General features: G+C 37.6%; 8 protein-coding genes across 9 annotated transcripts in view; 3 read left to right on the forward strand and 5 right to left on the reverse strand.

Moving 5' to 3' along the window:
- LOC106294782 (putative F-box protein At3g17620) overlaps positions 1–2718 on the reverse strand; it is a 24881-nt gene extending 22163 nt beyond the window's left edge. The window contains exons 1-2 of the mRNA XM_013730441.1: positions 2707–2718; positions 2178–2184 (exon numbers count right to left, since the gene is read on the reverse strand). The gene's annotated coding sequence lies outside the window, so the exon portion shown is untranslated. The remainder of the gene's footprint in view (positions 1–2177; positions 2185–2706) is intronic.
- On the forward strand, positions 1294–2402 carry LOC106294785 (late embryogenesis abundant protein 76). The gene is made up of 2 exons (XM_013730444.1): positions 1294–1420; positions 1509–2402. Exons 1-2 carry the CDS (start codon positions 1367–1369, stop codon positions 2151–2153), a joined length of 699 nt encoding a protein of 232 aa, XP_013585898.1. The 5' UTR covers positions 1294–1366; the 3' UTR covers positions 2154–2402.
- A 303-nt stretch (positions 2719–3021) lies between the features above and the next one.
- LOC106344079 (monothiol glutaredoxin-S15, mitochondrial) lies at positions 3022–4561 on the forward strand. The gene is made up of 6 exons (XM_013783459.1): positions 3022–3257; positions 3500–3643; positions 3742–3841; positions 3941–4007; positions 4193–4271; positions 4356–4561. Exons 1-6 carry the CDS (start codon positions 3195–3197, stop codon positions 4410–4412), a joined length of 510 nt encoding a protein of 169 aa, XP_013638913.1. The 5' UTR covers positions 3022–3194; the 3' UTR covers positions 4413–4561.
- LOC106344078 (acyl-protein thioesterase 2) lies at positions 4496–6625 on the reverse strand. The gene is made up of 9 exons (XM_013783458.1): positions 6238–6625; positions 6002–6113; positions 5828–5864; positions 5656–5725; positions 5463–5567; positions 5242–5392; positions 5074–5156; positions 4883–4976; positions 4496–4792 (listed from the first exon to the last, which is right to left on the reverse strand). Exons 1-9 carry the CDS (start codon positions 6266–6268, stop codon positions 4708–4710), a joined length of 768 nt encoding a protein of 255 aa, XP_013638912.1. The 5' UTR covers positions 6269–6625; the 3' UTR covers positions 4496–4707.
- A 5894-nt stretch (positions 6626–12519) lies between these two features.
- Positions 12520–14946, reverse strand: LOC106296037 (cytochrome c oxidase subunit 5b-1, mitochondrial-like). The gene is made up of 6 exons (XM_013732079.1): positions 14602–14946; positions 14262–14350; positions 14029–14079; positions 13194–13260; positions 12946–13025; positions 12520–12810 (listed from the first exon to the last, which is right to left on the reverse strand). Exons 1-6 carry the CDS (start codon positions 14753–14755, stop codon positions 12742–12744), a joined length of 510 nt encoding a protein of 169 aa, XP_013587533.1. The 5' UTR covers positions 14756–14946; the 3' UTR covers positions 12520–12741.
- Positions 14947–15055: 109 nt separating this feature from the next.
- LOC106296036 (cytochrome c oxidase subunit 5b-1, mitochondrial-like) lies at positions 15056–17311 on the reverse strand. Its single transcript, XM_013732078.1, has 6 exons — positions 16990–17311; positions 16720–16805; positions 16589–16639; positions 15593–15659; positions 15418–15497; positions 15056–15301 (listed from the first exon to the last, which is right to left on the reverse strand). Exons 1-6 carry the CDS (start codon positions 17162–17164, stop codon positions 15242–15244), a joined length of 519 nt encoding a protein of 172 aa, XP_013587532.1. The 5' UTR covers positions 17165–17311; the 3' UTR covers positions 15056–15241.
- Positions 17312–18624: 1313 nt separating this feature from the next.
- Positions 18625–22809, reverse strand: LOC106293060. 2 transcript variants are annotated; one of them, XM_013728735.1, is made up of 12 exons: positions 22512–22809; positions 21829–22194; positions 21574–21742; positions 21336–21491; positions 20774–21237; positions 20569–20595; positions 20260–20352; positions 19785–19863; positions 19597–19687; positions 19397–19504; positions 19175–19291; positions 18625–19094 (listed from the first exon to the last, which is right to left on the reverse strand). In XM_013728735.1, exons 2-11 carry the CDS (start codon positions 22180–22182, stop codon positions 19177–19179), a joined length of 1656 nt encoding a protein of 551 aa, XP_013584189.1. In that variant the 5' UTR covers positions 22183–22194; positions 22512–22809; the 3' UTR covers positions 18625–19094; positions 19175–19176. The 2 variants fall into 2 exon arrangements, with proteins under 2 accessions (XP_013584189.1, XP_013584188.1); XM_013728734.1 differs by having other exon boundaries at positions 18627–19094; positions 19402–19504.
- A 419-nt stretch (positions 22810–23228) lies between these two features.
- Positions 23229–25534, forward strand: LOC106343556 (pentatricopeptide repeat-containing protein At3g15590, mitochondrial). The gene is made up of 3 exons (XM_013782805.1): positions 23229–23315; positions 23461–23507; positions 23586–25534. The coding sequence occupies exons 2-3, from the start codon at positions 23479–23481 to the stop codon at positions 25366–25368; spliced, it is 1812 nt and encodes a 603-aa protein (XP_013638259.1). The 5' UTR covers positions 23229–23315; positions 23461–23478; the 3' UTR covers positions 25369–25534.
- Positions 25535–25729: the final 195 nt, after the last annotated feature.

A 25729-nucleotide genomic window follows, 5' to 3' on the forward strand; every position in this document is an offset into this window, starting at 1 on the left:
AAAAAAATTTTTTTTTTTTTTTTTTTTTCTCTCTCTCTCACGTTCTTCTTCTTCACTTCTCTCTGTGATTTTGATTTTGGGATGAATTTCCTCTTCAGCTTAGCTCTCCTTTTATAGAAGAAGTTTGGACATGTGAAAGCCATAATTATTGACAAAATCACCTCCTTCACCGTCCAACTTCACCGTCCATCACCGTCCATTATGAAAAATGTGTTATTTGACTTACAGTTTTCTCTAACTCGCTAGGCGTTCCTCGTACGCTTGGGTTGGACTTAGAGTATAATGAGAAAATCGAAGATTACGAATGGATTAACTGGGGATTATTAGGGCATATATAACTATTTAAGGGTTATATAGGACATATGTGAAACTAAACTAATGATAATTCGTGGTCTAGTGGTATGACCACCTCCTAAAGTCTCATAGGACACGGGTTCGAACACAGATTTCATGATGTTTTTGGTTTATAATTGTTGATATGAACATATATTGAACAGATCAATGATATAATATGGAGGAACTGGCCGAATCAGTGCAAATCGCCACGGATTGCTGTCGTCTCGCGCTTTTCCGGCGAGTTTCCGGTCGTCTGGGACGCGTTTTTGAACAGGGGTTTAAACTAAACCTCGAAGTTGTCTGGATACTTCTATATTTTAAATTTCTAAGTTTTGATTTCAGCGAACTGGTGAAGAGTATTTTAATTGTATAATGTCCAAGTGATGTTTGATTGTTTGACAAGGTCACGGAAACATGCATGTTACAACCGATACAATAATCAAAACTGAACATAGCCATATTGATATTTATAACATGCGGCAACACACTTATGGTGTTGACACGTAGCAAGCATCTTTCAGTTAACCATAACGTGTCACGACAACACAGGATAGCACGTACAAGATCGAGAAACCGCATACTAAAACACTGGCAAAGTACAACACCTAGGGCCGGTCCTGGGCAAAGCCTAACGAAACATTGGTCTTAGGCCCCCAAAATTTTTGAAAAAAATTACATAGAAAAAAGCTCTCAAATTTTTTTTTTAGGCCCCCAAATTTACCAAAAAAAATTTTTAGCTAGAATTTTTTAAAAACTGCCTACGGTCCCATAAATCTCAGGGCCGGCACCCATACTCACTAATTTAATCAGCTTTTAATCTCAACACACCACGCAGCTATACACGTGTCTTCTATGCCAACACGTGCCTTGTTCTGAAACCGACCAAGGCCCTTGTTCTCAAACCGACCAAGGCACACTATAAATGTCTCAATGATCTGGAGAGACAATACACAGTTTCTACACAGCAACAAACATTTACAGAAAAAGCTTTAACTTTCATTTCCTATTTGCGCATTTGAAGAAAAGAAAAATGGCGTCCAACCAACAAAGCTACAAAGCTGGTGAAACAAGAGGCAAGACTCAGGTACTAATAATAATATATACATCTACATATATATATGTATCTCATTCTCTTTTCAAGTTCTAAAGATGCTTTGGTTGTGTAATAACAGGAGAAGACGGGACAAGCTATGGGAGCGATGAGGGACAAGGCTGAGGAAGGCAAGGACAAGACTTCCCAAACGGCCCAAACGGCCCAAACGGCCCAACAAAAGGCTCAGGAGACGGCCCAGGCAGCGAAAGAGAAGACATCTCAAGCTTCCCAAACGACCCAGCAAAAGGCTCAGGAGACGGCACAGGCAACGAAAGACAAGACCTCTCAAGCTGCCCAAACGACCCAGCAAAAGGCTCATGAGACGACCCAAGCAGCAAAAGACAAGACATCTCAAGCTGCCCAGACGGCCCAAGAAAAAGCCCGGGAGACGAAGGACAAGACCGGAAGTTACATGTCCGAGACAGGAGAAGCCATAAAGCAGAAGGCTCAAAACGCTGCTCAATACACAAAGGAGACGGCTCAAGAAGCGGCTCAGTACACGAAAGAGACGGCTGAAGCCGGTAGAGACAAGACCGGTGGGTTCTTGAGCCAGACAGGTGAGCAAGTGAAGCAGATGGCAATGGGTGCAGCTGATGCGGTGAAGCACACTTTTGGAATGGCTACGGATGAAGAAGACAGGGAGCATTATCCAGGCACCACTACGACCACTACTGGTGCTACTCGGACCACTGATCCGACTCATCATACTTATCAGAGGAAGTGATGATAGCAAGAGAATTATGAACGTGTCTTTTCTTTTGTTTCTATAACGTCTTGTTTGGTCTTCTGACTTTTCCGTGTCTTTGTTTGTTATCTCTGTCATGTCCTTGTGTTTGTGATTCCCTTAATCATCTTTTGTTGTGACGGTGATCCTGGAGACTTCTAATTTCCAGCCAATAAGTTTAGATTTTATCCCATTGCAACGTTTGTGTCGTCCAAATTTGTATTTTTGTTTTAAATAAACAGTTCTTAATTCCACACCATTAATCACTTTATCTAATGGATCCCAAGCATTCATTAGAACTGTAATCAACTTATATGTTTAAACCAAATCAGTTTTATTGATCTTAGGAAATTCGACATGTCGTCATATATATATTGTTTTGATTTGTATGAGTTTGCTTGTTTCTTATTTATACATCTTTACCCAAAAAGTTACGTTGAAACCGTGATGAAGACGATATCAAACTAGCTAGAACATAAGAAGAGAAAGATACAAAACAAAAGGAACATTTTGTTTCATATAAGTATAGAAGATTTTGTAATTATAAACAAACAACTTTCAACAATCTTACAAAATTCAAAGATACTACCTTGATCAAAGATGTTAACCTTCATAATAAAACATAACAATTTTCAACTGATGGAACTTTTTTGTTTGTTCTTGTTTTTAAATTAAAGAACCAGACAATTTATTAACCATGACATTGGATAATGATTTTTTTTCTAAACCGGAGAAAACCCAACCGAAAAACAAGAAGTCAAAGGACGAAACCCGGGCCACCATAAAACGACACCGTATGACACCTTAGGGTTATGACTAACAACACGTCGTCGTTCTGGTTCGGTCACTCTCGATTGAGAAGCAGGTAAAGATAGTAGTTCTCGGTTCTTCCATGTTCCTATTTTAAATTTTCGGAAAATTCCGGCGAAAGTCATTAACTTTCCGCTCCCTTTCCCCGTTCTTGATATGTTATAAGATCAAAAGAAGCTCGGAACTTTTTTGTTGTGAATTTGAAGAAATCAATCTCTGCTTGATCTAGAGATGGCGGCTGTATTGTCGAGCAGGTTTCTCAAAGGAATCGCTAACCTTCGTTGTACCAGATTGGTTAGTTTTTTCTAATGATTTGCTCTCAATTGGGTTTCTCTTTTGCAATCTTAAAGGTTGTTTCTTTTTCATCTCTTTGAGTAAAAATGCCTTTTGGGTTTTGATCCTGCTGTTAATTGAACCTGATTAGGTAAACACTACGTGAGCTATGAGTAACTTGATGTTTGTATGTTTTGCCTGTTCTAATCTTGAATTTACTAGGAGCTTCAACGGTTTTATTACATGGCTTCTTATGTTTGCAGGCATCTGCATCGGGCTACCAACATGGGATGATGAGATCCTACTCTACTAGAGTGCCCAGCGAATCAGACACGCATGATGATTTCAAGCCTACACAGAAAGTCCCTTCCGGTTCTACTGCCTCGCTAAAGGATATCGTTGAGAATGTAAACTTGGAGCTTTTTGGTTTGATGGTTTGTTTTGAAATTTGCATCTGGTTAGAGTTGTTTTGCTGATGGTGTTTAGCTTTTTTGGGTCGTTATAGGATGTGAAGGAGAATCCTGTTATGATCTACATGAAAGGAGTTCCGGAAGCTCCTCAGTGTGGGTTTAGCTCACTAGCCGTAAGAGTTCTGCAACAATATAGTAAGTTTTTGATGTCTACTTGTAGTTGTAGATTGGTATTGAAGGCACCCTTTTTGTTTGAAACTCGGAATCTAACGTGTTGTGAGTTATGGTGTTCAGATGTTCCTATCGGTGCTAGGAACATTCTTGAAGATCAAGACTTGAAAAACGCTGTGAAATCCTTCAGGTCAGATTATGCTTCATAGAGAGAGAGCTGTATAGTAGTCTCATTCTCAATGTTCTTATAAATACCTTCTTGTTCTGTCATGGGTTCGGTAACGCTTTATAGATGTATGATCTAGGCATGCTTCTTTGGCTAAAGCATTTCTTCGCTAGTTTTGTGTCTAATTCGTGAAACTTCCTTCTGTGCAGCCATTGGCCTACGTTTCCTCAGATCTTCATCAAGGGAGAGTTTATTGGAGGCTCAGACATCATCCTTAACATGCACAAGGTTAATGACCATACTCTTTTAAGTGTCTTATTTTATTTTCCATTGTGTTGGCTTATGAACTCAAGTCCTCTTGTACAATTCCAGGAAGGTCAACTTGAGGAAAAGCTTAAAGACGTCTCTGGAAACCAAAGCTCTCAATAAACTTCTAGAGGTTTTTATTTGATTTGATTTGATTTTAATGAAATTATTATGTTTTTTTTTTGTTTTGATGGACGGCAATAATGTCACAAGAAACTCAAAATCTTTTGAATTTTGGTATGAACAAACGTTTATTTCATTATTTATAACCATGAATAGAAAAGCAGAAAAGCAAAAGAAAAAAAAAATCACAAAACAGTTGAAACAGAAAGTGCCGTATACCCCAAGAAACCCATCCATTATATATAATATGTTCCGACACCATGTATAATTATAGATATAGAGATGCTTTTGGAGCTTAACGCCATCCCTCAAGACCAAGCCTTGAAGCGAGCCAGTGAACCACCTCCTCCATTTCCTTAGGAACCGTGTAATGACCAAGCCTACATAATGACAATAAAGCTCATTATCTCAGACCAAAACATTAAAGCAGACTACACTGATAACTTTGATTTACAACTTTTAACACTTACCCTTCATATGGTTTGAACACAACTTGTCGGAATCCAGCCATAGCAAGTGAATACGCTGATTTTTCTCCAAATCTGTAAGGAACTACATCATCCGCTGCAACCAAATAACATATCAAGAGAAAACAAAAATCAGATTCTATCTTGAAACAGTAAAATCCAAATTTATATTACAGAATGAAGTGTGGACATACAAGTTCCATGAGTAAGTATAACTGGTATTGTTGCAGCACGCCTTGCGGCCTCATTAGAGCTTTCTATTTTGCTCCTTAAGCTCCTGCATTGTTATATGTAACGTTTAAAATATTTGGTCTCTGTATTAACTAGTGACATGAAGGGGTTGTAGAGAATATAATAAATACCTCCAACCAGGAAGCCAACCACTAAGTCCTACAGTAGCTCGTAGGTTTATAGTATAAGGATGTCCGGTTCCGTAACGTCCAAGAGCGTAGCACGTCGTGGAATAAAGAGCTATTGCTGCACCCATGCTGAAACCTCCTATCCCAACTTTGACTGAAACAAACAAACAACATTTTCAAGTTAAGCTAGAGACTGTGATGTTGAAACTCTTTGCTTCTCTTACCATCTGTTGGTTCAGTTGACAAGAGGTTAGCAATATGTGCAGCTGAAGCATCTAAGCCTTCTATATCATCTTGAAGATCCTCAGAAATTTCTCCCACGTCGAACCCTGAGAATCAAAGAGTTTGGTATTAGCTATGGTTTTGGAAGAGTGTTTTGGTGAATATTAGAGAAGCCTGCAAGTTGAATGATCTTACAGGCAGTGCAAGGGAATCCTCCAAGAAGAGAAACAGGACGAGAAGGAGCAGTTGGACAAATCCATTTTATCTGTGCATAGCATATATCTTTTTTTATCAGAAACCATTCAATGAGAGTTCATTAATACAGAAAACTACTTCCAAATGTGTTTTGTCTTCACGGATCCCTTACGTTTGGAAGAGGAAGGCTCTCCAAGAGCTGAGACGAGCTGCAGAGAGAACATAGACACAGTGAGTTTCTGGTTCAAGTCATTTTGAGCATCGTTTAGGCATACTGACTTGCCTCAAGATTCAAGAAATGGAGATTGATCCTAAGTACAAGGCAAGTGAAAGATTATTATAATACCTTGAGCCATTGTCTCCAAGACCGTGCAACCAAACAATAGTAGCTTGGTGTTTTCCTTTAGGCCTCACAACATAAGTCCTTCCAAACTCATGTCCTCTTCCACTTCTACTGCCTACAAATATTTTGCCAGAAACATATTGAAGAAGAGTAATCTAAAAAACAGAGTTATGACTAGCATACAGTAACAACGCATTAAATATTACATAATATAGAGTAAAAAAGAAGTAGAAACTGACCAGAACCCATGCTTTGATGAGAATAGCTCATTGTTGTTCAATTGACTGTTTTGTTTTTCACTACAATTTTTTTGGTGGAGAGTTTTCAAATGCCACAAACACACACGATGATGGAAAATATAAGAGAAGGTTAGGGAGGGGGATGCTTATTTATAGAGAAGTTTTGAGGTGATGTTGAGAGGAGAGGAGAAGGAATAAAAAGGAAAGGAGATGTGAATCAGAATCATTCACTATGGGAGGTTAAATGTATGCACCAGCTACACAAAAACTACTACTAAGAGAAGGCCAGAGAAACCATACATGCAAAATTTCTTTCTTTATATATTTAAAACAAAGAAATAAATCTTTTTAGGAACAGAAGGAATCAAAATCAAAACCAGAGCAGAGGTAGCTGCAAAAAGAGAGAATCAATGCTTTTGTGGACAGTGGAGGGAAAATAAACTCTACCGCGTAAAAGAATATTAATTCTAAGGACTTGCTCTGTCGCCCGAGACCGAAGACCATTTGTCTGGGTGTTGAACCCGCTAAGGACTCGGTCTCTAGTCTGGACCACCACGGTGGGGCCAGGACACTCGGTTATCAAAAAAAAAAAAAAAAAAAAAAAAAAAAAAAAAAAAAAAAGAATATTAATTCTATATACATATAACATAAGTATATTACTAGAAACATGAGGGTATAATCCAAAACTGAAAAAGAAAGAAGAAAAGGTTAAAAGAAAAATCTTCTTGTTCAATCATTTGTTTAACGAAAAAATGAAAGTGAGAAGATTGATGGATACGCATTAACCAGAAAGCTGAAACTTTGTCAGATAAAAAGGATTAAAATTACACAGTGGACAAGGAGATTACATTTAAGGTTTTTATAGGGTTCTTGGATTTGTAAAATCTGAAAGCACTGAGTGTAATGATGATGCGTAGGAAACATCAGTGACCAACCTGGACTTCATGTGCGGGAAGCAATAAAATCAAAAAAGCCTTTGATCCTTTCTCATCTCCTTCGACGCTTCTTTCATTACTCTCTTTTGTTTGACACTGTAGAGTTATCCTGGCCGCTATTTTCACCCAGTCATTTTTCTTAATATGTAGATAAAAGATTGTATTAACAAGAGTTTATTATATTTAAATGCATATGATAACCTAAACATTTACATTATATTTGGCCAGCTCTTCTAATATAGTAGTGTTTTGTATAAGTTCTGTCTCATTGCGTCTTTTTCTAGGTTATTTTTGTTGTTAACGAATTTTTTCAGTAACATGCATCTCAGATCGCATGCGGGTTTGAATATTGGATGGTAACACGCCAACGATAATAACATTACATTGATTTTGTTAAGAGCTTTATCTTTTGTTAAAACTTAAAAAATATTGTTAAAAGTTTCTTCTATCCATCTCTATAGTTATGCATTAATGCAGTTGTTTTCTTAGACATTGACATTTTCGGGTGTTTAGTACGTTTGGTCCACTTGAGTTATCTAGATCCCCATATTTCTTGACTTTAAAAGAGCGTTAATTAGTGTTCTTTTTTTTTTGTCATCCGGTAGATTAAAGATTAGATCAAACATCATCTTACACAAAGACGCCAGCGACATTACCTACCTTTCCAGAGCCAAGAGCCAGCGAGGTAACATGTACCACCCGGAACCAAAAGATGAAAACAACTCAAACTCCTAAAAATAATAAAGACAATAAAGAAAAAAAATGTCGAAAAGCAGGAGAGTAAAACAGAACTTCAAGAAAGGAGTTCTCCACCTTGCGCTCAAAGACGAGCATACCGAAATAGAACTCATCAACAATTAACACAAGCTGAATGGAGTAGCGAGATAGACTAGACGCACACGAACATCACCAAACATATAAACTGAATCGAGAGAGGTTAGAATCCTTAACCGTCGCTGTAAACACCCTTCAATCCCAACTAAGACTAGCCATTGGACCTTGAGTATGCTCTCCCCGCGTCTCATACGCACCATCACCCCACGGCGAAGCCTATAAAAGCTTCTCGGAAACGTCTTATTCATACAGCCGGTAACTGGATAATAACCACTCCAAATCCATGACAATCACGATCAAAACGGCGGCAATCGACCGACAATGAAACAATCGCTTCGATATACATCTATTTCCTTTTGATCCTCTCAAAACTAAGGTTGAGCTCGCAAAAAGCTCTGGCCATCAAAAACAACAACCACCAGGGTTGACTCTAATGAACAGAGGCAGCACTCCCAAACCCAAGCAAGAAGCCGAGCCACATTCGCAGCTAAGCCTCACGCTCCCCTCCACAGTGGCCACTACTGCTTGTCCCAATGAAGAAACAGAGGGTAAAACCTATTTCCAAACATCCTGCTCCGACATTGAAATACCCGGATACAAGATCTACGAAGAGGAACCACTTGAGAAACTCTAAAAACTGACTCCACCTAAATCAAACCCAACACCTGCTGCGCCATGACTCCAACACCAGCAAGCTCGCATTCTGGCCGGCGACTCCACGCAAGCAGAGACATAGCCGAACAGAACTTCCGGAGATAGAACCAAAAGCAAGGCGGACATGAATGGCTAGATCTCGGAGTGTTAATTAGTGTTCTGATCAGTGGAAATTTTTATGGGTTCAAAAATTATTAAAATTTGTATTTTACACACGTGTAATTGTATATTGGGTGAGGTTAATTAGTATTTATCTACGTTATATTAATAAAATAAATTAGAAAAGAAAAACAACTTTAGTGGGAGTGTGACCTACATGATGATAAAATCGCAATGGGTCTGACCGTCTGAGACTCTGAGCAGTTCACTTATACTAATATTTGAAGCAATGTAGCCGATCATATTCTAAAGGGAATACTGTTTTATATATTGAAACGAAACCGCCCACTAACAATTTAACACGTTACATTAAAAAGCATGGAGCCAGAAAAAGATCATGCTAAATTTCAAAACCAAAAAAGTTGAACACTGGAAATGGGCATGGTCAGATGGATATTGGATACGTCACATAGCATACGCGTAATAATTGACTTTTGTCTCATTTTCCATCTCTACCACAAAGATCTCCATAGATTTCATGGTATAATTACTATATATCTTTCGTAAAGAAAATACCAACTGTTACCACTTAACTTTTTTTTTTTTTGATCAACGTTACCACTTAACTATTATGACTTGTTAAAGTTAACTGGTGATAGAAATTGAGTGATTTATTACCGGGTATCAGATATGGTATTTCAATGGCTGAGTAATTTAACTGTGATATTTAAGGTGCATGCAAGTATTTTATTTGAAAATTAGTTAAACAATAATAACTTATGTAACAAACATAGAATGCAAATAATGTTTTAGATCTATGCATTAGTTTGAACTTTGAACTGTTACTTGACATTTCTTTATAATCACGCACCACATTACAAAACTTTTCACAAAGGTCAATAACTTTTGTAAGCAACCCATATTCCCGCGGTCCTTTTTTTTTAACTTGTATTTAGCTTTTGGTTAGTCAACTCTTTTAGTGACCCACCGCTTTCATTAAGAAACAACTTCAATTGGTGGTGAATAGTCAACCAATATTAAAAAGTTAATTTAAACATATTTACATTATGATTTTCTTATCAATTGACATAAAACAATACAATGGATGCTTCCAGCACTACTATGAAGTTCGATCATTTTTTTAAAAAAATATTGTATTCTACAACTTAAAATCCTATTTTGTTTTCATTTGAAACAGCATATTTTCAGAAAGAACTTGTATCCCTTTTCCCTTCTCCACATATTATATAATTTGTTTGTACCAATTTAAATATTCCATTTCCAAATAAAGTACAAATATTAATTATTATTATCGAGCACATCGACCTGAAGGAGCATTTATGATGTTATTTATAGTATTCGATCAGTGATAGTATATGCTACGCCTCTGCTACCGTAATTAATTTAAGGGAGTCATTTATACCCCTTTTTTAATTAATAAATACATAGACAAGACGCGAGATGCCTTGCTAAGTTTCTAGGAGTATAAATGCTCATAAGTTATTGCAAGACCAAGATTACTGAGAGGTTATTTGAGCGAAGTTATTAACGAAACATAAGAATTCGTTTCTTAATTTTTAACTAAAAAAATTAAAAACTGGTTTTTAAATAAGAATTTTAAGATACGGTTCTTATCGTTTTTAGTTAAAAATTAAGAGACGAGTTCTTATATTCCGATAAGAACCCCACCCTAAGAACCTCCCAATAATTATGTTTAAGACCATGATTAGCCCGAAGTTCTTAGAGTGAGGTTTTTACCGAAAGTTAAGAAACTGTTTCTTAACTTTTAACTAGAAAATAAGAACCGGTTCTTAAAGTCCTTATTTAATAACCGATTCTTAGCTTTTTTAGTTAAAAATTAAGAAACATTTTCTTAACTTCCGATAAGAACTTCATCCTAAGAACCCCGGATTAATCATGCTCTTATACTCTCTCCATTTTTTTAATATAAGTCGTTTTATAATTGTGCACATATATTAATAAATAATTAATTTTTTATATTTTTTAAACAAAAACATCATTAATTATTTACCTAACCACAAATCAACTAATAATAAAATAGAAGGTATATTATCATTGGTCATATAACATTAAATGTTAATAAATTTTACATAGAAAACCGAAAACGTTATATAATTTGGAACATAAATTTTTTTTAAAACGAATTATATAAAAAAACAGACGGAGTAGCAATTAGCAACTAGCAAGTGAAAGGATCAGTGAAGGATGAAATGTCCTGCTGCTGTATGGATAAGACATTGAATATGTTAATTGTAGGGGATAAAGTATTTAACATAATTAATCATATTGCATTTATCTTTTTGCAGGAAATGTACAAGTTTTATAATACTCTAATTGGGGACAAGCGGCATCTGATATCGTTACGATAGTGTAATTATATCGGCAAATAGTACTAGGCATAACTTTTCAGCACTAGAGATGTTATAAAGTAAAGTAAACGTCCAATAAACGGGTAGTCATGTCTTGTTCCACAATTTTAACACTGGATTATGATGTACTGTTGGTACTATTAATCAATATGATATTCATAATATAGAAACTACGTCGATTTATCGACAACACTCCTTTTGTTATATTTATCTTTACATCTGTTTAAAAACAATAATCTATCATGTACAACTCTTAAATCTAGCTATATATCTAGTATCCATAGCAAAACAAATAACAATGGATATAAATATGAAAGGAATATTTATAACACGTTTATATTAGTCAGCAAACAAAATATACGTGTTTAATTTTATTATTTAATTTGTGAAAGGTAAAATTGTCTCATAATTCTCAAGGCATAATATGATTTCTCTACCATAGTAATTTCACGCAAGAAACATATATTTATACACTTTTATAATATGCATGCATGCTAATTTTAAAAAATATATATATTTGGATGTTTATACATGCATGCATGTCTGAGCTCTGAAGACGAGAGGTTCGTAGCGAGGGCAAGCTGTGTCGAACATCAATAGAGATTAGAGAATAACTGTTTATTTGGTGATTTTTCTGAAGTAGAAACAGAATATTGAACTCCGACGTTCTTCAGTTACAAAAAAAAAACTCCGACGTTCTTTCTTCTTTATAGTTTGTTTCCTTTAAAAAAAAATGAAGACTCTTTTGTATTTTTTGGAATATATTCCTCGCGCATTTTTTTGAAAACATTGTCCTTTTGTTGTTTTATTTATATTTTATTGCTAATTAGCTTTTGTTTAGGTATGCTTGGTCTTTTCATTGTGAACATATAATGATATGACAACAAAAAGGCATATGAAATGAATAAGAACTGACGCAATTTTCAAATATCAACAATCTGAATACTTTCACTTTCGGTAAATCAAGTTCAATTAATTTGGTATTTAAGTTTTTTTTTAGCCATTTGTGAAGATAATTTAAGAAGAAAACGTTAGGAAAGAATCGAAAGATAGCGAGAGAATAAAAGCGGCCTTGATGTTAACCTCCACCGGTCACCGCTCTTGGCCGCCGTGTTTATTTTATTTATGTATATAAAATGAAAAAGTAACACGTAGGTGCATTTTTTTTTTTTTTTTTTTTGAAACACAACACGTAGGTGCATTGTATGAGTAATTAGTGTTAAACCAATTAATCAACAAGGTTGGAAGAAAATCGATGTTTCGATAATGTATTGAATTATATGGCCGTTCACAGGGAATCAAGGACACGATCAAAACGTCCAATATGAAAAGACATCGAACCACAAAATTAAAAGTGTAAAAGTATATAATAATATGCAAAAGGCAAGAATGATTCTGATTCAAGAATTGGTACAAAAGTAAAACAACGGTCGTGAGAGTTTTGGCATTTTGACAACTTCCGATACCGAAGTGTTGTTCCAAAAGGATCAAAAACATTTTTAACTGTGTCTCACCAGCAGCATATGTTTTTTTATTCCAGTCAAAAATAATAAAAACAAAAAGCAAAACTCGCAGCAAGGGAGAAGCCGGAATCAGTGGTGGTGCTCATCGTCTTCATCACCGTGACCATCGGGAGGTCCACCTGGACCAACCACCTCCAGCTGCATCACATACATTTTAACCGATTCAATATTCAATCTCAACGAGTTCTTGCTCTTATCATCCTTTTACAGATTCGTCTGAGCTATGACTATTTATTTACAATTTAGAGCAAGCTAATTCGAGTTTTAACTTACCTCAAAGTACTGAGTGCAAACCGGGCATTCAAAAGACTTTCCTTTCTCCAGCCAGAACCACACAACGTCGTGTTCATCCTCTGCAGTTGATAAGACCAAATCGATGGTTAGTAGATGTGTCATACGATGAAAAAAATATAATAACATCAAAATCTTGCAATGAGGCAATAATTAACGAGAAAACCATCCATTTTATGCCGCTTCTCATCGTTTTACGACACTAAAGAGTGAAGAATGGATGAACTTACCGCCTTCACCACCAGGGCATCCCACAATTCGCTTGTCATAGTAGGACTTTACAATAGCAGGAGCTTCCTGAGAAATTAAAATTTGGTAAGCGTATATGTATAAATAAGATGTATCAAACGGTAGACAACCGACAATGAATGCTGCTCAATCGAAAATAAAATGACACAATAAATGAAAAGGATCAAATGTCTCAAATTGTGTTATACAGTTACACATCATGCGCAGCTCAACACTCATATAACCCTATGATTTTCAGTTATTCCGAGAAATGATTCTTAAAAACCAAAATCTCCATGATCCATAAGACACCAGCAAGATGCTGTACGTGACATACGAAAATTTTCGCCATTATCATGAACATATGCATCATGTGCAGTGGACCATGGTAAACTAACAAACACAGCTTAAAGACTTGTTGAATGCACCATTCAAATCCCATATATGATTCAAATCCAAACTAGTGCCTCACTCATGGAACTAATACTAATTACATTATCCACAAAAAAAATCCTAAAAACATGACCAGATAATATGAAGAAAGGATGGTGTTAAAGTTAGACAAGATTCAACTAGACATGGCGAAAGTAAATGTCCTTGGTGCAAGTTGAGAGCCATAAGGGTCAGTCAGTAAACCAGCGGGACTCAATCCAATTGAATTGGGATGAGATATAAGTCGCCGGATGTTCGATGATCACTAAAAAAACTAAACTAGACTAACCATTTACCACACTAGACTCAAATGAAGCATTGTTGGTTTGTTTACGAGCTCTAATGTAATGACGACGTAACGTGAAATTTTGAGACAACATCTTAAAAAGTAGACAGTAAAGAAACCTTAGTTCCAAAAGGACCTTCAGGGAAGTCAATGTCAAGCAGCCTCCTCCCCTGCATCCAAGAAAACAATGGCAAAATCAAATCTGATTTAGTCAAGTGAAGAGCACAATCGTAATGTCGGAAACATTCCAGGGGTAACAATATGACCACACAGGTGAAGCTGCGGGCGGTAAAGCACATTTGTATCACAATGTCATACTCAGGTATATGTTAAAATGCATAGAGAGAATCACCTCAAGTTCAGCTTCAAGCTCCTCCTTTTCATGTCCAGTAGCAATGGGCATTACATCCTCCACCTTCTTCTTCTTCCCAACGGTCTCCACTGCAAAGGTAATAAAAGTCATTCAATCTCTAATAGCAAATTAGGCAGACAAGAGTCCAATACTAGAGATCATAAACTTAAATTCAACAGCGACATGAGAGTACTAATTAGGTTCTGTTAGGTAACGCATTAACAATCTCAGAGACCAATACAAATTTTGATGAATATATATATATCATTTAAGGGATAACAGCGAACGTAAAGATTATTATACAGCGAGATCTGGAAAAACTGTAGCAACGATATATAACCTGATTCGGAGCTGAAATGGCGAGGGAAAAGGGAAGAAGAAGCTTGATTGGATGCGAGATTGAACCTCAAGGGTCTCACGGATCGACGAGGAGAAGCAGCGGCGACATCGGAGGCTAGGGTTTTGAGACCAGAGGAGACGATTCTTCTCCACATGATGATTTGTTGTGTGTCGTGAATCTCAGGTCACCCCCTCCCAACTCCAAATATTATTAGCGAGCGAATCTGGAATCTCTTCTCACCGATGCGATGCTGCTTGTTGACCGACCTTTGGGACGGAAAAAAAAAAAAAAAAAGGGTCTCCTCACTCCTTTTTAACTCGTACGTGAGAAATACTACGCACTGTGTCAATCGCTTTTACATGTTCTGTATAAATGGTAATGCTGCCTAGCCAGGGTTCGAACGTTAGAACCTGAATTAGATAAAATCTTGAATGTGTCAGCTTTTGATCTTAAATATATAAATAGGCTATATCGTACTTTGCATTTATAAACTTCGATAATGTGTGTTGTTCTAAAACGATCAAAAACATTTTTCAACTATGTTTCACCAACGGTGGAATTTTCTTTTATTCCGATGAATAACTGTAAAAAATTATATGATAACAAAATGTAAAACTCGCGGCTAAGTGAGAAGCTGGAATCAGTAGTGGTGATGCTCATCGTCTTCATCAGGAGGCCCACCTGGACCAACCACTTCTAGCTGCAACACATGCATTTTAACCCATTCAATATTTCATAAACAGCTCTTGATCTTAATCCGCATGACTGTGTGTTTACCATTTAGAGCAAAGCTGATTGATACGAGTTTTAACTTACCTCAAAGTACTGTGTGCAAACCGGGCATTCAAAAGACTTTCCTTTCTCCAGCCAGAACCACACAACGTCGTGTTCATCCTCTGCAGTTCTCAATAGGAATGTCTATCAGACAACTCATTCATAGATAGAGTATCCTTTGGTTTGTTAGACACATTCAATGATGAGGTGAACTTACCGCCTTCACCACCAGGGCATCCCACAATACGCTTGTCATAGTAGGACTTTACCATAGCAGGAGCTTCCTAAGGGAAAATGTTAGCCATACGAAAATGAATGCTACTCACTCAAGAGATGAATGACATGAAAATGTCAATTGTGTTATGCAGCATGCAAAAATTCCGCACTCCTAAATGATTTTAGTAATTCAGAAAAGATACTGAGGAATGCTAAGAAATTGATTTTCATGATTTACATACACTTGGACATGTTTCATGTCACCATCGATGGATATAAGACATAATAGGCAGTGGACCATGGAAAACTGACAAAACACAGCTTGGAGACTTGTTGAAACTCACCAAACCCCATATACAACTCAAAAATCCAATATAGAGCATTATTTATCCAAGTACATTGTTCATAACAATAAATATGACAAAAGTTATATCAAGAGTTTAATTTGACAAGTGACAAGATTAAAGTGGACATAACAGAAGTGATAGCTGCACGCAAGACAGTGCTGGGTGATGGATAATATGGGTCAATAAACTAACTGGACTCAATACAATTTTATCAGTAAATATTTTGGATCAATGAGATCAATGAAATAGCTAAACTGGATTAAATGTTCAGCTACCCCGAGTTCTGTGAATATATGATGGTAAGAAACACTAATGTTGTGTAAAACTAGGCGGTGAGATTAATAAGATTAAGATAGAGACAGTGAGAGTCGCGAAATATAACAAACCTTAGTTCCAAAAGGACCTTCGGGGAAGTCAATGTCAAGCAGCCTCCTCCCCTGCAACCAAGAAAACAATAATCTGATTTATTCAACTAAAGAGAAAAACAAAAAAAAAAAAACACGAGGAAGGAAGCACCTCAAGTTCAGCTTCAAGCTCCTCCTTCTCGTGCTGAATATATGATGGTAAGAAACACTAATGTTGTGTAAAACTAGGCGGTGAGATTAATAAGATTAAGATAGAGACAGTGAGAGTCGCGAAATATAACAAACCTTAGTTCCAAAAGGACCTTCGGGGAAGTCAATGTCAAGCAGCCTCCTCCCCTGCAACCAAGAAAACAATAATCTGATTTATTCAACTAAAGAGAAAAACAAAAAAAAAAAAAACACGAGGAAGGAAGCACCTCAAGTTCAGCTTCAAGCTCCTCCTTCTCGTGCCCAGTTGCAATGGGCATAACATCCTCCACCTTCTTCTTCGCTATTGTCTCTACTGCAAAGCCAAAGGATACTAACAGTCACTCACCACACAAACAAAATAAAATAAAATAAACATGGATGAACAGTGATTGAGACGATAATACGGCGAGAATTGCATCGAATCCCAGCGTAAACAGAATCACAAGGAGGCGGCGAGATCTGAAAATGTAGAAACTATATAGCAATTGATTTACCACCTGATTCGGAGCTGAAACAGCGAGGGGTGACGGAAGAAGAAGAAGCGGGATTGTCAGCGCGATGGAAGCCAACGGGTCTCGCGGTGGTGGTGGTGGCTATCGAACGACGAGGAGAAGCAGCGGCGACATCGGCGGCTAGGGTTTTGAGATGAGAGGATACGATTCTTCTCCACATGGTGACGGTGATGAATGATCGAGTTGTTTCGTGATCTCAGGTCACACCTCCAAGGATCCGCGTACGTTTTTTTTTTTTCTTCTTCGAGTCTCTTCGTCGATGCTCCTTTTTTAGTGGCCGGCACTTTGGGAGAAATTGGATATTTCTAAATTGGAATTGGTCACTTTTACTCCCTGTTCAAAACTACCCTAGGCGCTAGTCGGGCGTTAACCTGACGTCTAGCGAGTTACTAAAAAATCGGGAATTAATTGTGATATACGCGGGACTAGTTTAATTATTATTTTATTATAATAGTAGATTGAAAATGTGAATATATTAGAAATGTAATAGTTTTTTTGTATTTTATTATTAGAATTTATATTTATTGGTTTAACAAAGTTAATTGTTAGCATACGTGAATGTTATACAATTGAAACGCAAATTAAATTGACCTCACAACCATATTATATAATAAGTGATATCACCACAACCATGTTTTTTACATTTAATATTAGGCTTATTAGCAAAACTAGATCAATAAGAAACATGTGTTAGAAATTCTTTTAACGAGAGAAAGTCAAAAAGTTTTAAAAGTTAAAAAACGTAAAAACCAATGTCCCACATCGGTTAGGAAGAAGGAAAGTTGTATAGAAATGCTCTATAAATAACACACTCTCCGCATCTTATTAGTCAGCAAATTGGGCTTCCTACTGGCCCAGAAATTTGTCATGCAAGTTCAAAAATTTGTATATTAATCGATTAAAAATCGGCTAAAAATCGGCTTGAGACCAACTAATTACATTAGGCGGCCGATTTTCTAGTGACCTGCCTGAGCAAATCGACTTGGTCTAAATCGCCTCGGAACTTTTACGTCTAGCGCCTAGACGGCCGACTAGGCGGCTAGGCGTCCGCGTTTTTGAACAGGGCTTTTACTTGATACATATACAGTGATACTGATGATTTTATACATAGCCTAAATTAATTACCTAAAATGTTATTCGAGAAATTGTTTTTTTTTTACAAATTTTTTATATGCTACAACCTGTATGAAAATAAAGTAACAAGTTCAGTCTGAATTCATATTTAAAATGAATTATATATTTAATAAACCTCTAATAAAATAAGATTTATTGGTATATCCTAAGATATAATAATTAAATTAAAATATCTTTATATACACAATTTATAAGAGAACCAGATTTTGAGTGATGTATATGCTTATACGATTATGATACTGTTGTAAAAAAAAAAGAGAAAGATACTGTTGTAGGAATTGATTATTGTAGGAGAAAATGTTGTAGTTTAAGATTTCGGTAAAGTTAATATATATACAAAAACATTTGTACTTTTCTTTTATAAATATATTAAAATATTTTTTTCAACAACAATGTATGAAAAATATTTCATCACTAAACATATTATGATTATTTTCTTTAGCCCTTCTTTCGCAATAAACTTCAGTATACAATCTACTGTAGTATAAATTTTACTGTTTAAACTTAACGTGTTTGTTTCCCTCGTTTGATTGTTTTGGGTGTTTCTGATCAACGTTTTTGGGTGTGTTCATACTAAAACAGCCAGAAAAAAAGAAGAAAACAATTTCGTAGGGGACTTGACTCATTAACCAACTATTTGCAAAGGTCGATGGATATGCTCAGGTAGTGTTTTACTTTTGACAATATAGTTTCAACGACGTCAAAAGCTGCCAAATCGTTTATGTACCCCCTATGTCCTAATTCCGATCAGCATCAGAGCGGGTGAGAGTATTAAGTTAATGCCACCTAAAGACACAGAAGGGGCATTAACTTAGGTTCCAAAAACCTTAATAACCCAAATTCGAACATGTGATCTCTTTATGCTGCTGAGACAATGGACTTGCATCTTACTCCTATCCTCTGACGTTTTTAGGGTTTTTTCTTTTGAAGATAATGTTAATTTCCTTCGCTTGTTCCTGTAATGGATGAAGAAAGAAACTAAAAAAGATTGTAATTGATCGAAAAACATGTGTGAAAAAGTGAAGAAAGAAAATACCTCTAGTAACCACTTCCATTTCCCTTCTGACTTTGCATGCAGGGCTTTCCATTCCACCGCCAGCTCGTGTACAATGTGGTTTGGCTGCGTGCAGTGTGCTGTAGAAACGGCCTTTCTCTTTTAAACAAAAAAAAAACTGTGTGAGACCACGGTTTGCTACTTTGGAGTTTGGACAATGTTCAAAAAGAAAGAAAAAAACGTTTGACATGACAATTGCAACACCTTACTTTAGAAATCGACATCAGAGCCCTATCCACCAGCCTCTGATGTCCAGTAAAGCTTCCACATTCTCCGACTTCCTTTGGGAAATCTCTGCTACCCACTAGAGGCCTACAAAAAAGGATCATATAAGAGAAAAAAAGGAAAGAAAAAGGATTGATGAAATTTGCGCATCTGTGAGAGATAGAACGTGACATAGCAACCTCTGGTCATCTAACATCAGGCACTCTCTGGTTAACCGGGATATAGCATTATCAGCTGCCTTTTTGGTGTAAAATATCACGAGAGCTCTCCCTAATTAGAAAATGCAGTTAGCTTTGTTGTCCTTGCCGCTTATTTTTCTTTTCTTTAATAATGTCGGAACTTTAAGGTAGGTTTAAAGCAGGCATACCAATATGTGGATTAGAAACAAGACTTGCTGGGATCATCTTTGCATCAACTCGTTCCTTGAGAGCTTGCCTACAAAGATTCTGCATGCAACAATATAATCAAACGGCGATGAGTGTCACTGTATTTTGAAATCTTTTGCATAATGATTGCTAAAACCATACTTTGATCTACGAGTTGATGGGATTGTGTTCTCAACATTGTCTAGGATGCTGAAACAATAGTTCTCAAATATCATTCTAGAAAATATGGCAACAAATGCATACCATCGAGATCTTTATCTCAAAACTAATTGAGATTGAATGAGATTCCTAGTATGCCACATCAAGATGAAAGCTCTTTTAGCAACATTCATCATGAACTAAATAACAATGGAATCGTTTGCATACCCATTTTTTCAGAACAACCTAAGATCATGGATGTAGTGATGTCATTTATATAATAGCTTATGTCCTTATTTTCAATGTAGGACCACATACCTCCACCTCCATCGATGTGTATGATGGTTCCAGGTTTTCAAACAAGACCAACCTTTCTGTTTCAATAGCTCTTTTTAGTTCCTCCTCAAAATTCTGGGGAAAATGTATATAGCAGTGTTAAATGAAAAAACCAGTGTAGTATATATAGTTTTCTGTGAACTTCAATATTTCCTTGGCCTCGTTTCGTGTCATGAAAGCCATCAGCTTGTAAAACATTGTTTCAGATTCTTCTTAGACGCAAAAACACTATTGTAATACATCTGGCCAACATGAGAGGAAAAGCCATAGTTAAGGCGTCAAAGAACTTACTAGTCTCTTGTACCAGCTGCTTCTACCCTGTAAGGCAGATAAAAGGAGAAAATAAAATTTCATGAGTAAATACTATCTCAAATTTAGACCATGAACAATTATGTCATAAAAAAGAAAATAACTAGTTCATTTCACAAAAGTTTGTGATGTTACATCGTTAACGTTTCTCTTATAGCTAATCCACTGAAATAGAGACAGTACTTACAATTGTCTGACTTGGAGCTTTGTCTACAATAGGCGGATTTTTGGTGAGTTTCTTCTCGCCTGGTTCAGGGCAATAATCTGAATCTGGAGTATTGAGTACAAGATTCCTCCTTTTAGAAGGTTTGTGATCACTTGATGAAACTGAGCCAAGTGGACTCCGCCCCAATGGTGTGGTTTTGGTATGCAGACCTCTTGCCGTAATATCAGCACTTACACTTGTCTGACTTGGAGCTTTATCTACAAGAGGCGGATTTTTGGTGACTTTCTTCTCTCCTGGTCCAGGGCAACAATCTGAATCTGGAGTATTGAGTACAAGCTTCCTCCTTTTAGAAGGTTTGTGATCACCCGATGAACCTGAGCCAAGTGGACTCCCTAACGGTGTGGTTTTGGTTTTCAGACCCCTTGACGTAATATCAGTATTGATTGGAGGGTATTTCTTCACATGTACACGATCAGCCCACACTTCTGCCACAATGAAAGGTTAAGTGTCATTCTGTTCTGTCTTTTGCACAACTATAAATGACATTATAAGCGGCTAGAAAAGATAGGAAAAAAGGATCAACCTTTCTTTACTGGGCTTGTTCTACACGTCAGCTTTCCATCTCTGTCGTAGTTTTTCTCCAACCGCGACTCTGAACGAAAAGATTTCACCGGATCTGCGCTTGAGTATGGGCGTTTTAGAGGGTCCTTATCTATTCTCTGGTTGAAGAACTTCTCCACTGCATTATCAGAGGCAGTTGAAAGTAAAATTAGCTTTCGTTAGTTCCACATCCGAAGAGCATTAGTTATTGAACAACAAACCTCTAATTCCAGCTATTGCATCTGCAAAGTCCTCTGATATAATCTTCCGTTTTGTATCGAAGGTGCGGGAGAAGACATATCGAGCAATCCTCAACTCCCTTCTTGTTGGTAATGGGTTCCTTCGGTCATCTGATAAGCATACAACACTGCATTTCCCCAAGATCGTATCCTACACCAACAAAAAAACAGACAAAATCTTACATATAGAGTAACCATATCATCATCAATTAAGAAGAAGAGGTAGGAAACTCTCACCACATCGTTGATATTGTAAACCCCAGGGTCATCACCACACGCGAGAAACAACTCATCCCACTGCGGCACGTAATCTCTCAAGTAGCTGCGGATGTCCATAGGTCGGAAAAACCAAAGGACCTTGACTTTCTTCTCGCCTGATGAAGTCTCATACATCCTGATAAGCTTCCCGATTGAGGTCTCGCACTGACCATGGATCTGGAAATAAGCACAGTCGAAGAGACGGTACTCGATGTCCTCAAAGGTAAAGGATTCGTAAAAGCTAACGCTTTTATCCGTCCGTCCCACCGCTTTCTTATCGCCCCACTTGAAGTCAGGGTGCTCTTCTCCACGGTTACTCTTTGGTTGCAACATAAACAAATCCTCCTAGAGAGAAGACAATAAACAAAGACCATGAATAAAACTCATCATCTTCTTTAGCTTTGGACTCAGCAGCATTGAAACAGATCCTATGGCTCTTCTAGAAGATGACAATGTCCCAGACACCGAAGGCGATTACTGAGTAAACCGATCGAGAGTATGATTCGACCTAGAAACGGTGCAAATAGATGGAACAGTGACGATAAATCTGTAAAAATCGTTGCGTGGTACTATACGGAAACAGCTCAAGGTTTCTTAAAATACCCCCCAAAGAAGCAGCTATTTCAAAACCAGAGGAGAGAGAGAGAGAGAAGGGAGCTCACCGGAAAGCTGGTGAGCTGGTTATGGGCGGCCGATCAAAGTGAGATTGTGAAAACGACGTGAAAACTAGGTAGATGAGGATCGATAACCGTTTATTCCGGCGATTTTAGGTCACCGGAGAGGAGTGGTGAGGAGGAGGAGGAGAGAGCAAACATGGAAATGGGTTTTTGGAGGTTTTGTATGTACTGAGCAAAGAAAACAAAGCTGAGTGTATAGAGAGCCTAACGATGATGCTTCATGGAAATTTCTGGAATAACTTAATTACGATTTAATTTTCTGTAATTAGTAAGTTTTAATCATCTTTTGATGACTCTGTTTTCTCTGACTCAACGTCTCTGTCTTTCCTTATATAAACATGGAGGAGGAACTAAGCTATTTACCTTTAACTAATCCCACTTTTTTTTTTTTTTAACTTTAAGATCTCTTTAATATACATAATTTAAGAGCTGTAATTATGGATATAATCTTAAAAGCTTGGGTTGAGATAAAAAAACACACACGCAGAGAAGAGACCATTGGGTAATAATATGCATGACCTCTGTTTGAATAATTTCAACGAATATCGTTTGATTGGTTACTTTTATTTGAAACATTTTTGTATACATATAAGATTTGGCACCAAAGATGCGCTTATTGAACATTGACCAATATACCCTTTAACCACCTCACACGTTTGGAAAGGAAAATGAGCAAACTCAGAGGGCTATAAACCCTAGGCAGGCCAGCTGGCATTAAACCCTAAAGGTTATTTTGTCGTCTTATATACCGTCGCTGCTCTCTCCGCCGGGTAAAAACTCCGTCGTACTGTAAGCTTCCCCTCTCTCAAACGCCGTTTCCATTTCCGCGTTTGGCGTATCAGCCTCGATTTAATTCACCAAAGTTTTCTCTTCTCGTTCGTGTTTAACTCTGGGTCTTCGATTCTACGGCTAACGGTGTCGAATTGTTTCTCAGGGTTGGTCGAAGGAAGCTATGTATTCGATCTCAAAGATCCTGCGAAGGTATAAAAGCTTATTTACCAGCTTTGTTCCTTTCTTTAGTGTGTGATTTTGAAAAGGTTTTGCTTTTCCTTTAAATAGGAGTTCAAGATTCAATCTTGCGCCTTCTTCGTTTGGTGCTGTTAGTAAGCTAGAGATATCAATTGGTACCAAAGAAAGTTCTTTCAGAGCATCTGGATTGAATTTTAGCAACAAATCACAAGGTTTAGTCAGACGCTATTCCGTGAGAGATGTGTTCTCACGCTTCATTGGCATCAACAAGCTTTCTTCTGTAGCTGATGGTAAAGGAGATGAGGAAGAGAAGGAGGCGTTTCCTGTTTCTGGGGATGCAGCAGAGGGAGTTGAAGACGATTCTGTATTTGATTCTGAGCTTGGTAGTGACGTAGAAGATGCGTGTGATGATGGTCTTGAAGTTGAAGTGGAGCATTCTAAGGAGGGAAAAGCTAAAAAGACAAGAGCGCGCTGTGAGCTGTATGACTCCATCGTTGCATATAAATCAGTGAAACATGTTCTTGAACAGTGGGTTAAAGAAGGCAAAGATTTGAGTCAAGCAGAGGTTTCTCTCGCTGTTCACAACCTGCGTAAACGCAGATCCTACGCTATGTGTTTGCAGCTCTGGGAGTGGCTGCGAGCTAACACACAGTTTGAGTTCACAGAAGCAAACTACGCTTCTCAGTTGGATTTGGTGGCCAAGGTGCATAGTTTGCAAAAAGCTGAAGCCTTTCTGAATGATATTCCAGAATCTTCCAGAGGGGAAGTAGTCTACAGAACGCTGCTTGCAAACTGTGTCCTTAAGCTCCACGTGAAAAGAGCCGAAGACCTTTTCAACAAAATGAGGGAACTTAAGTTCCCAACGAGCGTGTTCGCTTGCAACCAGCTGCTTCTCCTCTACAGCAAGCACGACAGGAAGAAGATACCTGACGTTTTGTTACTCATGGAGAAAGAAAACATCAAGCCCACTCGCGGCACTTATCAGTTCCTAATCAACAGTAAAGGTTTATCCGGGGACATAGCTGGAATGGACAAGCTAGTGGAGACGATGAAGGAAGAAGGCATTAAGCTAGATCCCGAGATACAAGCTGCAGTGGCTAGATACTACATGAGAGCGGGGCGTAAAGAGCGAGCAGAGGAAGTTATGAAGGAGATTGAAGGGGAAGGATTGGAGCAAGCTCCATGGGTGTGCCGTTCGTTGCTCCCTCTTTACGCAGAGATAGGAGACAAGGAGAACGTGAGAAGGCTGAGTAGGTTTGTTGAACAAGCGTTGAGGTATGATAATAGTATCGCTGCTATCAAAGCGTGGGGAAAGCTGAAGGAGATCGAGGAAGCAGAGGCGGTGTTTGATAAACTCGTGGAGAAGTACAAACTCGTCCCCATGCTGCCGTACTTTTCTCTCATGGAGATATACACTGAGAACAAGATGCTGACGAAAGGCAAAAACCTTGTCAAAAGAATAGCGAGGGCAGGGGTCAAGATCGGCCCTTCGACATGGCATGCGCTTGTGAAGCTCTATATCAAAGCTGGGGAAGTTGGAAAAGCTGAGATGATATTGAACAAAGCTACGAAGGATAACAAGATGAGACCTTTGTTTGTTTCTTACATGGTGATACTCGAGGAGTACGCGAAGAGAGGGGATGTTCATAACGCGGAGAAGGTTTTCCTGAGGATGAAGAGGGCAGGGTATGCAGCTCAGCTAATGCAGTATGAGACTGTGCTGTTGGCGTATGTGAATGCTAAAACGCCTGCGTATGGGATGAGTGAGAGGATGAAGGTGGATAATGTGTTCCCGAACAAGAGTCTTGCTGCGAAACTGGCTCAGGTCGATCCATTCAGAAAGAGTCCAGTGTCTGTTTTACTTGACGAATGACCATTATTTGGTTGTCCTAAGTGTTTTTATTGTAATTTCTGCTAAGCTTAGAGGATAAGAAACTGGAGGATTCGTTTTCATTCGAATCAAAATTTCTTATCAAGTTATGGTTGTGTAATTTTAGTCAGTGTAAATTGTGTTCAAGAGAACAACCAGATTAGAGAGATGTGGAAGAGTTGTTCCCGAGTTTGGAAAGAAGATTCTCAGAAACTGGGCTGCTAAATATTTTAATTTAAGCCCATGTATTGACCCGTATTCGGATGATTTAGATTTTTAGTATTGAACCGGACGGGGGATATTAGGTGAAGCAAACCGAATCGAATCAAGTTAAACCAGCGTAACCAAAGTAGAAAACCGGTTT

Source organism: Brassica oleracea, chromosome C5, assembly GCF_000695525.1.
Source record: "Brassica oleracea var. oleracea cultivar TO1000 chromosome C5, BOL, whole genome shotgun sequence".
Classification (NCBI taxonomy): Eukaryota; Viridiplantae; Streptophyta; class Magnoliopsida; order Brassicales; family Brassicaceae; genus Brassica; species Brassica oleracea.